Source organism: Caloenas nicobarica, chromosome 1 (assembly GCF_036013445.1).
Source record: "Caloenas nicobarica isolate bCalNic1 chromosome 1, bCalNic1.hap1, whole genome shotgun sequence".
Taxonomy (NCBI): Eukaryota; Metazoa; Chordata; class Aves; order Columbiformes; family Columbidae; genus Caloenas; species Caloenas nicobarica.
Genome location: NC_088245.1, coordinates 1,306,213 through 1,318,910, shown reverse-complemented (window position 1 = coordinate 1,318,910; position 12,698 = coordinate 1,306,213). Strand labels below are relative to the sequence as shown.

The following is a 12,698-nucleotide window of genomic DNA, read 5'->3' as shown; positions in this document are numbered from 1 at the left end:
GACCCCCATCCTGCCCCATAGCCATGGGGCTGAGCCCCCCCAGGACACCCATCCTGCCCCATATTCATGGGCCTGTGTCCCCCCCATATCTACAGGGCCGAGCCCCCCATGAGACCCCCATCTTCCCCCATATCTGTGGGGCCAAGCCCCCCATAGGACCTCTATCCTACCCCATAGCCATGGGGCTGAGCCCCCCCCCAACTGGGACCCCCATCCTGCCCCATAGCCGTGGGGCTGAGCCACCCATGAGACCCCCATCCTCCCGTAGACGTGGGGCTGAGCCACCCCCATCCTGCCCCATATCTGTGGGGCTGAGCCCCCGCCCCTCGGGACCCTCATCCCCCCCGTATCCATGGGACTCAAACCTCCCCGGGACCCCTATCCTGCCCCGTAACCATGGTGCCAAGCCCCCTCAGGACCCCCATCCAGCCCCATATCCATGGGACTGAGCCCCCACCAGGCTCCCCATCCCGCCCCACATCCGTGGGTCACACAGGCTCTCACATTCCGAGCGCGTCGCTGGTTTATTGTCCCTACACCCCAGGGCTGCCCGAGGGGGTGACCCCAACCCCCAGGGCAGCCCCACAACTCGGGAGGGCAGCCCCATAGCTGTGGGGCAGCCCCACTTTGGGGTCCCTCAGCTGGGGCTGACCTGGCTGGAGGACACAGAGGAGACCTCGGTGCGCTGGGCCGAGCTGGACACGTCCGAGTCGTCCGTCATGGGCCGCCCGCACACCAGCTCCAGGATGCAGGCGCGGAACTGGGGATGGGCACACGGGGACAAGGGGACAGCTCAGCCTGGGGGTCCCCAGGTGTCGCCTGGGGGTCCCCAGGTGTCGCCAGGTGTCCCCAGGTGTCCCCGTCCCCGCCCTGGGACGTTCCGCTCAGCCCTGGTGTCACATCAGCCACATCTCGTGTTCTTGGGGACACTGGAGGTGGGTCTGGGTGGGCACGGGTGTCCCCAAGTGTCCCTGGTGTCCCTCGCTGTCTGTTGTCACCCATCCCCTAGTGTCCCCGCTCCCAGGATGTCCCCAGGCTGTTGTCACCAGGTGTCCTTGATCCATGGTCATCCCTGGACATCCATGGTCCCCAAGTGTCCCCAGGTGTCCCTGGGCGTCCTTCACCCTCCATCATTCCCCATCCCCAACATCTGGTGTCCCCACTCCTAGGATGTTCCCAGTCTGTTGTCACCAAGTGTCCTCGGTCCCTGGACATCCTTGGTCCCCAAGTGTCCCCAGGTTTCCCTGGTGTCTCTCACCCTCTGTTGTCCCCCATCCCCTGGTGTCCCTGCTCCCAGGATGTCCCCAGTCCTTTGTCACCAGGTGTCCTTGGTCCACAAGCATCCTTGGACATCCTTGGTCCCCAAGTGTCTCTCACCCTCTGTTGTCCCCCCTTTCCTATTGTCCCTGATCCCAGGATGTCCCTGCCCCATGGGCATCTCTGGTCCCTGGATGACCGTGGCCCCCAAGTGTCCCTGGACACCCTTGGTCCCCAGATGTCCTTGGGCATCCCTGGGATGTCCCCAGTGCCTGGGTGTCCCTGGATGTCCCCAGTGCTTGGGTGTCTTCATCACCAAGGTGTCCCACCATCACCCAGGTGTCCCTGGATGTCCCCATCACCCAGGTGTCCCCATCACCCAGGTGTCCCCAGAATGCCCCCATCACCCCAGTGTGCCTGGGTGTCCCCAGGTGTCCCCATCACCCGCGTGTCCCCATGGCCCAGGTGTCCCCATACCCATGTGTAATCCCTGGATGTCCCCATTGCCTGGGTGTCCTGGAATGTCCCCATTTCCCTGGTGTCCCCATCACCTGGGTGTCTTGGGCTGTCCCCATGGCCATGTGGCCCTGACTCTTCCCATCGCTTGTCTGTCCCTGGATGTCCCCATGGCCCGGGTGTCCCAGGGTGTCCCCAGTGCCCAGGTGTCCCTGGATGTCCCCATCACCCAGGTGTCCCTGAATGTCCCCATGTGTGTCCCAGGATGTCCCCATGGCCTGTGTGTCCCAGGGTGTCCCCATCACCCAGGTGTCCCCGTGTCTCCCAGCGCATTGGCACCTGTTTGTTCATGAAGCAGTAGATGATGGGGTTGTACACACAGGCGCTCTTGGAGAAGAAGGCGGGGATGGTGACCAGGCGCAGGTCCAGGCCGTGGTTGCGGTTGTTGACCATGTACATGGCCAGGGCGGCGTAGGGGACGTAGCAGAGGCAGAAGGACCCGACCATCACCACCACCATGCGCGACACCTCCCGCTCCGCCTTCTGCGTGGTGGCCGACTCCTGCTGCTGCGCCGCCACCTGCGCCAACGCGTGGGGGACACCGGCTGGGACACCCGGCCCCGCGAGGCTTCCCGGACACCCATCTGATTGCCCACCCAGCTGTCAGTCCAACCATCTGTCCATCCATCCATCCACCCAGCCGTCCCTCTGTCCATCCAGCCACCCCTCTGTCCATCCATCCCTTCATCCATCCTTCCATCTATCCATCCATCCAACCATCTGTCCATCCATCCACCCAGCCACCCCTCTGTCCATCCATCCCTTCATCCATCTATCTATCTATCCATCCATCTATCTGTTCATCCCTCCACCCATCCATCCATCCGTCCCTTCGTCCATCCATCCCTTCATTCATCTGTTCATCCCTCCACCCATCCATTTATCCATCCATCTATCCTTCATCTATCCACCCATCCCCCATCCATCCTTCTGTCCATCCATCCCTCCATCCATCCATCTGTTCATCCCTCCACCCATCCATCCATCAGTCCATCCATCTATCATCCACCCATCCGTCCATCTGTCCATCCCTCCAGCCCTTCCTCATCCATCCCTACATCTCTCCATCTCTCCACCCCTCCTTCCCTCAAGCCAATCGTCCATCCCTCCATCTCCATCCTCTCCATCCTTCCAGCCATTCCTCCACCCCTCCTGCCCTCTACCCTTCCAATCCTCCAGCCCTCCACCCAGCCCTCCTTCCACCTCTCCATCTCTCCATCCTTCCACCCTCTTACCCTCCTGCTCTCCTTCCTTCCATCCTGCCCACCCTTCGTCCTTCCAGCCATCACTCCTTCCCTCCATCTCCCATCCAATCCTTCATCCTTCCATCTCTCCATCTCTTCCCCTCCATCTCTCCATCCCTCCAATCTTCCGCCCCTCCATCTCTGCATCCCTCCTTCCTTCCAGCCATCCCCTCAGCCCATCCTCCATCCCTCCATGTCTCCAGTCTTTCTACCCTCCTGCCCTCCATCCTCCCTTCATCCATCTCTCCATCCTTCCTTCCCTCCCTCAATTTTTCCAGTCCTCCTTCCTTCCAGCCAGTCCTCCATCCCTCCATCTGTCCATCCTCCATCCCTCCTGCCCTTCTTCCCCCCATCCTGCCCACCCTCCATCTCTCCATTCCTCCATCCCTCCTTCCCTCACAGAATCACAGAATGGCAGGGATCGGAAGGGACCTCGAAAGCTCATCCAGTCCAATCCCCCCGCTGGAGCAGGAACACCCAGATGAGGTTACACAGGAGCCATCTCCCCATCTCATCCCTCCATCTCCCCATCCCTCCATCTCCACATCCTCCATCTCTCCATATCTCCATTCCTTTTCCCCCTCATCCCTCCATCCTCCATCCTCCAGCCCTCCAGCCCTCCATCCCTCATCCTCCATCCCTCTATCCCTCGATCCTCCATCTCTCCATCCTCTATCCCTCTATCCCTCTATCCCTCCATCTCTCCATCCCTCCATCCTCCATCTCTCCATGCCTCCATCTCTCCATTCTCCATCCCTCCTGCCCTTCTCCTTCCATCCTGCCCACCCTCCATCTCCCCATCTCCTCGTCTCCCCATCTCTCCATGCACCCCTCCAGCCAATCCTCCATCCCTCATCCCCTCCCTCTCTCCATCCCTCCAATGTTCCCTCCCTCCATCCCACCATCTGACCATCTCCCCTCTGCCCCTTGTCCCTGTCCCCGCCGTTGTCCCCCCGGTGACTCACGGCCCGCAGGGCGCTGAGCAGCTGGGAGTAGGAGAAGATGATGAGGGAGAGGGGGACGATGAAGCAGAAGATGAAGAGGAACCAGGTGTAGTACTCGCTCTTGTACTTGGTGCCCACCGTGTACCAGTCGGGGCCGCAGGAGCACTGCAGCCCCTCGGGGACGTACCTGGGGACACGGCTGTCACCTCCCTCCCGGTGTCACCCCCTGCGTCACCCCTGTCACCCCTGTGTCACCCCTATGGCACCCAATGTCACCCTGTGTCACCCCGTGTCACTCCATAGCACCTTGTGTCACCCCGTATCACCCCTGTGTCACCCCCGTGTCACCCCTATGTCACCCCTGTCACCTCATGGCACCCCCATGAGCTCCCACCACTCCTGCAGATGTTCAGCCCCCTGTCCCTGTGTCCCCCCCATCTCTATGTCCCCAATGTCCCCCCCTGTCCCTGTGTCCCCCCCGTCCCCAATCTCCCCGCCTCGTCTCTGCATCCCCCTGTATCCTCCACGTCCCCCCTGTCCCCCTGTCCTCCCCTGTTCCCCCTTGCCCACCGTGTCACCCCGTGTCCCCACCTGCTCCAGCCGAACCAGGGGGGGATGGCCACGCCGAGGCCGATGACCCAGGTGGCCACCACCACCATGAGGGCATGTTTGGAGCTGAAGCGGAAGTTCCCGAAGGGTTTGCAGATGACGATGTAGCGCTCGAAGGCCAGGAAGGCCAAGGACCAACCTGTCACCAGCCCTGGGGACACCACACCACGGGGACATCAACCTGAGGTCCAGCCACCCCCACGACCACACCAGACCATGGTGGTCACCTCCACCTCCAGCTCCACCACAAGCCATGGTGGTCAACCCTACGTGCAGCCCCACAGACCACGATGGTCAACACAACTCTGGCTGTGGTGGTCACCCCAGCTCCTCCAGCTCCACCAAACCCCAACACCTACAGCCCCATCAGGTCGTAGTGGTCACCTCAACTCCTCCAGCCCCACCAAACCATGGTGGTCACCCCAACTCCGGCCATGGTGATCACCTCAACTCCTCCAACCCCACCAAACCTTGATGGTCACCCCATTTCCTCCAACCCCACCAAACTGGTGGTCACTCCTTCCTACAGCCCCACCAGACCACGGTGCTCATCCCAACTCCTAGACCCCCACCAAACCGTGGTGGTGATCTCCACCTCCAACCCCACCAGACCATGGTGGTCAACCCTATGTACGGGCCCACCAGGTCACAGGTGGTCACCTCAACTCCTCGAGCCCCACCAGACCATGGTGATCACCCCAGCTTCTACAGCCCCAGCAGACCATGGTGGTCACCCCAGCTCCTCCAGCCCCACCGAACTGCGGTGGTCACCCTCACCTCTAGACCCACCAGACCATGATGGTCACCTCCACCTACAACCCCACAACAAACCATGATGGTCAACCCTACGTACAGCCCCACCAGATCACAGTGGCCACCCCAGCTCCTCCAGCTCCACTGGACCACAGTTCCTCACCCCAACAGCTGTAGCTCCCCCAAACCATGGTGGTCACTCCTACCTCCAGCCCCACCAGACTGTGGTGGTCAACCCTATGTACAGCCCCGTCAGGCCACAGTGGTCACCTCAACCCCTAGAGCTCTACTGAACCACTGTGGTCAACCCGACGTGCAGCCCCACCAGACCACGGGGGTCACCCAAATCCTCCAGCCCCACCAAACCATGATGGTCACGCCAATTCCAGCCACAGTTGGTCACCCCAACTCCTCCAGCCCCATCAGACCATGGTGGTGTTACCCCACCACAAACCATGATGGCTGACCTTATATACAGCCCCACCAGACCATGGTGGTCACCACCACTCCTCCAGCCCCACCAAACCATGGTCGTTATCCAAACTCCAGCCATGATGATCACCCCAACTCCTCCAGCTCCATCACGTCATAGTCATCACCCCAACTCCACCAGACCGCCATGGTGACCCCAATTCCTCCAGCCCCCACAAACCATGGTCATCACCCCAACTCCTCCAGCCCTACCAGACTACCGTGGTCACCTCCACCTACAACCCAATCACAAGCCATGATGGTCAACCCTATGTACAGCCCCATCAGACCATGGTGGTCACCCCAACTCCTCCAGCCCCACCAAACCATGATGGTCACCCCAGCTCCAGCCATGATAATCACCCCAACTCCTCCAGCCCATGGTGGTCATTCCAACTCATCCAGTTCCACCAAACCATTGTGGTCACCCCAACTTCTCCAGCACCACCAAACCATGATGGTCACCCCAGCTCCAGCCATGCTGATCACCCCAACTCCTCCAGCCCATGGTGGTCACCCCAACTCCTCTAGCCCATGGTGGTCACCCCAGCTCCTCCAGCCCCACCAACCCACAGTGATCACCCCAACCCCTCCAGCCCCACCATCCCACGGTGGTGACCCCCCCCCCTACCTCCGGTGGCCCCCACGAAGCCCTCCAAGGCACACATGTCCTTGCCAAAGATAAAGTAACCCTGTGAGCTGGAGACGAAGACGGTGAAGACGCTGAAGATGCAGGAGATGAAGCCGCTGAAGGAGATGTTCACCAGTATGTAGTTGAGCGGTTGTCTCAGCTTCTTGTACTTGACGGTGACCACCAGGACGATGGCGTTGAGGGGGGTCCCCACCAGGAAGACGAAGCCCATGAAGGCGGTTTGGAGGTAGAAGGCCCAAGGCGGGGCGATGTGGTATTGGGGACCGTCCCAGGGTCCCACCGAGGACCCGTTCTTGAAAAGGTAAAACTCCTCGTCACCCGACATGGTGGTGGCACCTCGGTGGGGGGGACACACGGGGGGGACGCGGAGGTCCCTGCCCTCCCCCTCTGATATACCCTGCGCACCCCAAAGCCGCTTAAGGGCTCTGGGGGGGATCAAGGCCTCATCCCGGGGCAAACACGGGGATTAAGGGGGGCTAAGCCGGGCTCAGGACCTAAGCGGCCTCGCTAAGCCGGGCCGAGCCGATTGCAGGGATTTTGGGGGGGGAAAGGCCCCCCCACAGCCACCCAGGCCGGGTTTGGGGTCCCCATGGACACACGGGGATCCCCCAAGGTTGGTCTTGGTGATGTTGGGGTGTCCCAGCCCTGGGTGGCTCTGGGTGGGGGGATTTGGGGTCCCTGAAGAGGAGGGGATTGGGTCCCCAGGTGGGGTTTGGTGTCCCCAGAAGAGGATTGGGGTCTCAAGGGGTGTCGGGGCCCTGCGGAGGGGGGGTCTGGGGTTCCCAGGGACACATAGGGACCCCCCAAGGTTGGTCTTGGTGATGTTGGGGTGTCCCAGCCCTGGGTGCCCGGGGGGGGAGATTTGGGGTCCTCTAGGGCGTGTCTGGGGTCCCCAGGGACACATGGGGACCCCAAGGTTGGTTTTAGTGACATTGGGGTGTCCCAGGTCTGGGTGACCCGAGGTGGGGGGGTGGGGTCCATGGGGGGGGAGATTGGGGTCCCCGGGGGGGGGTGGGTCCTGGGGGGGGTTGGTGTCCCCAGAAGAGGGTTGGGGTCTCAAGGGGATCAGGTTGGGGTCCCCAGGGACACACAGGGGACCCCTCCAGGGTTGGTCTTGATGACACTGGGGTCCCCAGACCTGTGTGACCCGGGGGGTCCCCAGGGGGAGGTTGGGGTCCCCGGGGGGGTTTAGGGATCCGAACGGGAAGTTTGGGGTCCCCAGGCGGATGTTGGGGTCCCCCAATGAAGTCACCCCCCCCCTCGAGGACCCTCGGGTGCCCCCACAGCCCCACGGGGACACCCGTGTCACCCACTGTTTATTGTCCCCTGCTGGGGGGGGCCTGCCCGGGGGGGCCCCGTGGGATGGGGGGAGCGTGGGGTGGCCGGGGGGGTGCGGGGGCACCTCGGGGGGGGTTTGGGGTGGCACTGCCGGGGGGCTCTTTTGGGGTTGCATGGTTGGGGGGGCACTGTAGAGGGGGATATTCTGAGCGGGGGGGGGTTGCAATTTCGGGGGGGGCACTTCTTGGGGGGGGGATGTAGGTTATTGGGGTGCATTACCGGGGGGGTGCATTGCTGGGGAAGCGGGGGGGCATTTCAGGGGGTGCAGTGTTGGGGGTGCCCGGTTGGGGGTACGTGGATTAGGAGGGTGCGCTTGGGGGAGGGGGGATGTGCGTTATTGGGGTGCATTACCGGGGGGTGAGCTTCCGGGGGGGGTCCCCATCCCCCTGACTCCCCCACACCCCCTGCGCCCCCCCCGCACCCCGGCACCCACGCGTGACCCGCGGGGGGGGTCCGGCTCTCCCGCGGCTCGTTGGTCTAGGGGTATGATTCTCGCTTAGGGTGCGAGAGGTCCCGGGTTCAAATCCCGGACGAGCCCGAAGTGTCTTTTTTTTTCCTTCCCGTTCCCCCCCCCCACCCCGCACCCCTTTTTCCGCCCCCCCGTGACCGTGGGGCCGCCCGTGGGGCAGGAAGGATGAGCACAAGCTGCTTAGGGGTGGATTAAGGGCAATCGGGGTGTCCCCCCCCCGGCGGGGGGTGCATATAAAGGCCGGAGGAGCAGAGGGACAGTGGGGTGGTGGCACCAGCACCGAGTGGGGTCCCCACGGGTGGGGTTGTGTCTGTTGCTGGGGGGGTGCCTGGGGGGTCCCCACCCGTGGGGGGGTCCCCGGCTCCGGGGCAGGGACGGGTCGGTTCTGGGGGGGCACAGGGAGGGGACAGCGGGGACAGGGAGCGGCTGAGCCCCAGTGCTGGGGGTGGGGGGGTCAGCCTGTACTGTACTGGGCCAGCCTGTACTGTACCAGGTCATACTGGGCTATACTGGACTGCACTGCACCGGTCTGTACTGGGCTATACTGGGATCTACTGGGTTATACTGGGTCAGGTTAGGTCTGTTCGTAATGTACTGCACTGGGCTGTACCGAGCTATACTGGGCTCTACTGGGCTATACAGGACTGTGCTGTAATGGGCTGCACTGTACTGGGCTGTACTGGGTTATACTGGGTCAGGTCAGGTCTGGTCATACTGTACTGCACTGGGCTGTACTGGGCTGTACTGGGTTGCACTGGGCTGTACTGGGCTGTACTGGGCTGTACTGGGTTGCACTGGGCTGTACTGGGCTGTACTGGGTTGTACTGGGTTACACTGGGCTGTACTGGGTTGCACTGGGCTGTACTGGGCTGTACTGGGCTGTACTGGGTTGCACTGGGCTGTACTGGGCTGTACTGGGTCAAGTAGGGTCAGCTCAGGTCACACCGTGCGATGACGTCACCGTATCACCTATGATGTCATCGCTGTCCCTGAGTGCACAGCCCCCCCAGTGCAGGGACCCCCCATGTCACCACATGACCCCCCGACCCCTCCCTCATGCAACTCGACCCCCCCCAGCCCCCCATCCCATAATTTAGATACCCCTCCTTTGCCGTCCCCCCCCCACCAGCAGGGTCTGGGGGGCCCACAACGAACCCAGGCGTCCGGCTGCCCCCCCAGCCCCCGCCTCACTGCTCCCTCATGGGCCCCTCAGAGCCGTCAGTAGGCTCCAGAGTGAACGCTCCCCCATGGATTCCTGAGGCCCCAGGGCGGGAGCAGGGGCCCTGGTGGCACTGGTGGCACTGGTGGCACTGGTGGGGGGGTACTGGTGTGGGACAGCGGCACTGGGGGTGCCCAGTGCTGCCCCCCGCCCCGAGCCCCTCCCACCCCAGGGACCCAGGCGTCCGGGCGGGCAGGCGGTTGCCGGGGCAACCAGAGATGCCACCTCTGGGGACGGTCACCCGGGGGACGGTGACAGGGCACGCGCTGCCCCGCCGGGGGCGGCAGGGCCATGGAGCTCAACGCCCGCCCCTCCGTGGGGGGTGAGTGGGGGGGTCGGGGACCCCCACCCCCCAAAACGGGCACCCCCAAAAACGAGCACCCCCCGGGACGGGAACCCCCCAAAAACGGGCACCCGCAGGGACGGGTTCCCCCAGGGGATGGGCCCTCCCGTGAACGGGCACCCCCGGGGGACGGGCCCCCTCAAAACCGGGCACCCCCTGGGGACGTGAACCCCCAAAAATGGGTACCCCCAGGGACGTGGCCCCCATGAACGGCCACCCTGTGGGGATGCCCCCACCCCATAAGCGGCTCCCCCCAATAAACGGGCACCCCCAGCCATGGGAGCCCCCAGCCATGGGCACCCCCAGGAACTGGCACCCCCATGAACGGGCACCCCCATGAACGGGCACCCTGTAAAGAGGGGCACCCCAAGGAAGGGCACCCCGTGGATATGGGCACCCCAAGAACGGTCACCCCAAGGATGGGCACCCCAGGGATGCGCACCCCAAGTGGGGGGACCCCATGAACGGGCATCCTCAGGGATGGGGGCCCCCAGGGCCAGACACCCCAAGGGTGGGCACCCCAGGGATGGTCACCCAGAGGGATGGGCACCCCATGGATGGGCACCCCAAGAGTGATGGGCACCTCCAAAGGCTGGGCACCCCATAAGGGGGGGGACCCCAAGGATGGGCACCCCATAGGGACGAGCCCATAGGGACGAGCACCACGAGAGTGAGGGGCACCCCATGAATGGGCACCCTCAGGGATGGGCACCCCCAGGGCCGGGCACCCCCAGGGCCAGGCACCCCAAGGATGGGCACCCCATAGGGACGGGCACTCCCTTGGGATGGGCTCCCCTGGGGATGGGGACCCCAAGGAAAGTCACCCAAAGGATGGGCACCCCAAGGGTGGGAACCTCAAGGAGGGACACCCCAAGGGTGGGCACCCCAGGGAGGGACACCCCAAGGGTGGGCACCCCAAGGGTGATGGGCACCCCCATGAGTGGGCACCCCAGGGATTCACACGCCATAGGGATGGGCACCCCAAAGGTGGGCACTCCTAGCGATGAGGACCCCAAAGATGAGCACCCCAAGGGTGATGGGCACCCCCATGAGCGGGCACCCCAGGGGTTGTTACCCCATAGGGATGGACACGCCATGGATGGGCACCCAAAGGAGGGACACGCCAGGGATGTGCACCCCAAGGGTGGGCACCCCCATGAATGGGCACCCCCAGGGCCAGACACTCCAGGGATGGTCACCTCCAGGATGGTCACCCCAAGGGTGGGCATCCCAGGGATGGGCACCTCATAGGGATAGGCACCCCAAGACTGGTCACTCCATGAATGGGCGCTCCAAGGGTGAGAGGCACCCAAGACTGGGCCCCCATGAACGGGCACCCCCAGGGATGGGCACCCCAAGGATGGTCAGCCAAAGGGTGGGCACACCGAAGGATGGGCATCACATGGATGGTCAACCCATAGGGAAAGGCACCCCAAGGGGGGCACCCCAAGACTGGTGACCCCATGAATGGTCACCCCATAGGGATGGCCCCCCCCCAAGGATTGTTACCCCAAGGTTGGGCATCCCAGGGATGGCCACCTAAAGGATTGTCACCCGAGGGATGGGCACCCCATAGGAACGGGCACCCCAAGGGTGGTCAGCCCAAGAGTGGGCACCCCAAGACTGGCGACTCCATGAATGGGCACCCCACAGGGATGGGCACCCCAAAGATTGTCACCTTAGGGATGGGCACCCCAGGGATGGTCACCCCACAGGGACAGGCAACCCAAGGGTGGGCACCTCAAGGATGGACACCCCATAAGGAGGCGCATGCCAGGGATGGTCAACCCATAGGGATGGGCACCCCAAGGGTGGTCAAGCCAAGGGTGGGCACCCCAAGACTGGTCACTCCATGAACGGGCACCTCATAGGGATTGTGATCCCAAGGGTGGGCACCCCAGGGATGGACACCCCATGGGGATGGGCACCCCATGGGGATGGGCACCCCAGGGATGGGCACCTCAAGGGTGGGCACCCCAAGGGTGGGCACCCCAGGTATAGTCACTCCATAGGGATGGGCACCCCAACGACAGGCACCCCAAGACTGGTCACTCCATGAATGAGCACCCCATAGGGATGGGCACCCCAAGGATGGTCACCACAAGGGTGGGCACCACAGGGATGGTCCCCCCAAGGGTGAGGGGCACCCAAGGGCGGGCACCCACGGCCGGTTCCGCACCCCCGGGTGTCCCCGGCAGCGGAGCTGCGGTCGCTGCAGGCAGAGCTGGGCGCGCTGCAGGCAGGGCAGGCAGAGCAGCGCGAGCAGCTGGAGCAGGCGCTGGCACAGGCGCAGGCAGAGGGGGCGGCGGCGGCCAACGAGGCCACCAACCTGCGGCAGGAGGTGGCCCAGCTGCGTGAGGGGCTGCAGCGGGCACAGCAGCTCTGCGAACACTACCAGCAGGAGGCCACCAACCTGGCCAACAGTGTCCCCCGGGGGGACCAGCAGCAGCAGGGGGACAGCGCAGAGCTGGCATGGCTGAAAGGTGGGGGGTGGCCATGGTGGGGTGGTGGCCATGGTGTCATGGGATGGTGGCCATGGCGTGGTGGTGGTCATGGGGTGGTGGGGTGGTGGCCATGGTGTGGTGTGTTCGTGGCCATGGCATGGTGGTGGTCATGGGGTGGTGGGGTGGTGGCCATGGGGTGGTGGTGGTCATGGGGTGGTGGCCATGGGGTGGTGGGTTGGTGGCCATAGCATCATGGGATGGTGGCCATGGCATGGTGGTGGTCATGATGTGGTGATGGTGGCCATGGTGTGGTGGGTTGATGGTCATGGTGTCATGGGATGGTGGCCATGGCATGGTGGTGGTCATGGGGTGGGGGAGTGGTGGCCATGGGGTGGTGGGTTGGTGGCCATAGCATCATGGGATGGTGGCCATGGCATGG

The 12,698-nt window shown here is 63.7% G+C and overlaps 1 protein-coding gene and 1 non-coding gene across 2 annotated transcripts; one reads left to right on the top strand and one right to left on the bottom strand.

Annotated features, from left to right (window-relative positions):
- Positions 1–637: 637 nt before the first annotated feature.
- On the bottom strand, positions 638–6,771 carry OPN1SW (opsin 1, short wave sensitive). Its single transcript, XM_065626766.1, has 5 exons — positions 6,426–6,771; positions 4,553–4,721; positions 3,983–4,148; positions 2,053–2,292; positions 638–760 (listed from the first exon to the last, which is right to left on the bottom strand). Exons 1-5 carry the CDS (start codon positions 6,769–6,771, stop codon positions 638–640), a joined length of 1,044 nt encoding a protein of 347 aa, XP_065482838.1.
- Positions 6,772–8,250: 1,479 nt separating this feature from the next.
- TRNAP-AGG (transfer RNA proline (anticodon AGG)) lies at positions 8,251–8,322 on the top strand. Its single transcript has one exon. It is a non-coding gene; the product is annotated as a tRNA-Pro (tRNA).
- The last annotated feature ends 4,376 nt before the right edge of the window (positions 8,323–12,698 follow it).

What these genes read in the sequence shown, in the direction of transcription:
- OPN1SW (XM_065626766.1), bottom strand. Translation starts at nt 6,771, where the DNA reads ATGTCGGGTGACGAGGAGTTTTACCTTTTCAAGAACGGGTCCTCGGTG. An exon ending in TGCTCAGCGCCCTGCGGGCC is followed by an intron (nt 2,293 to 3,982) that starts GTGAGTCACCGG and finishes GCGTTGGCGCAG; the next exon opens with GTGGCGGCGCAGCAGCAGGA. An exon ending in ACTGCTTCATGAACAAACAG is followed by an intron (nt 761 to 2,052) that starts GTGCCAATGCGC and finishes GCCCATCCCCAG; the next exon opens with TTCCGCGCCTGCATCCTGGA.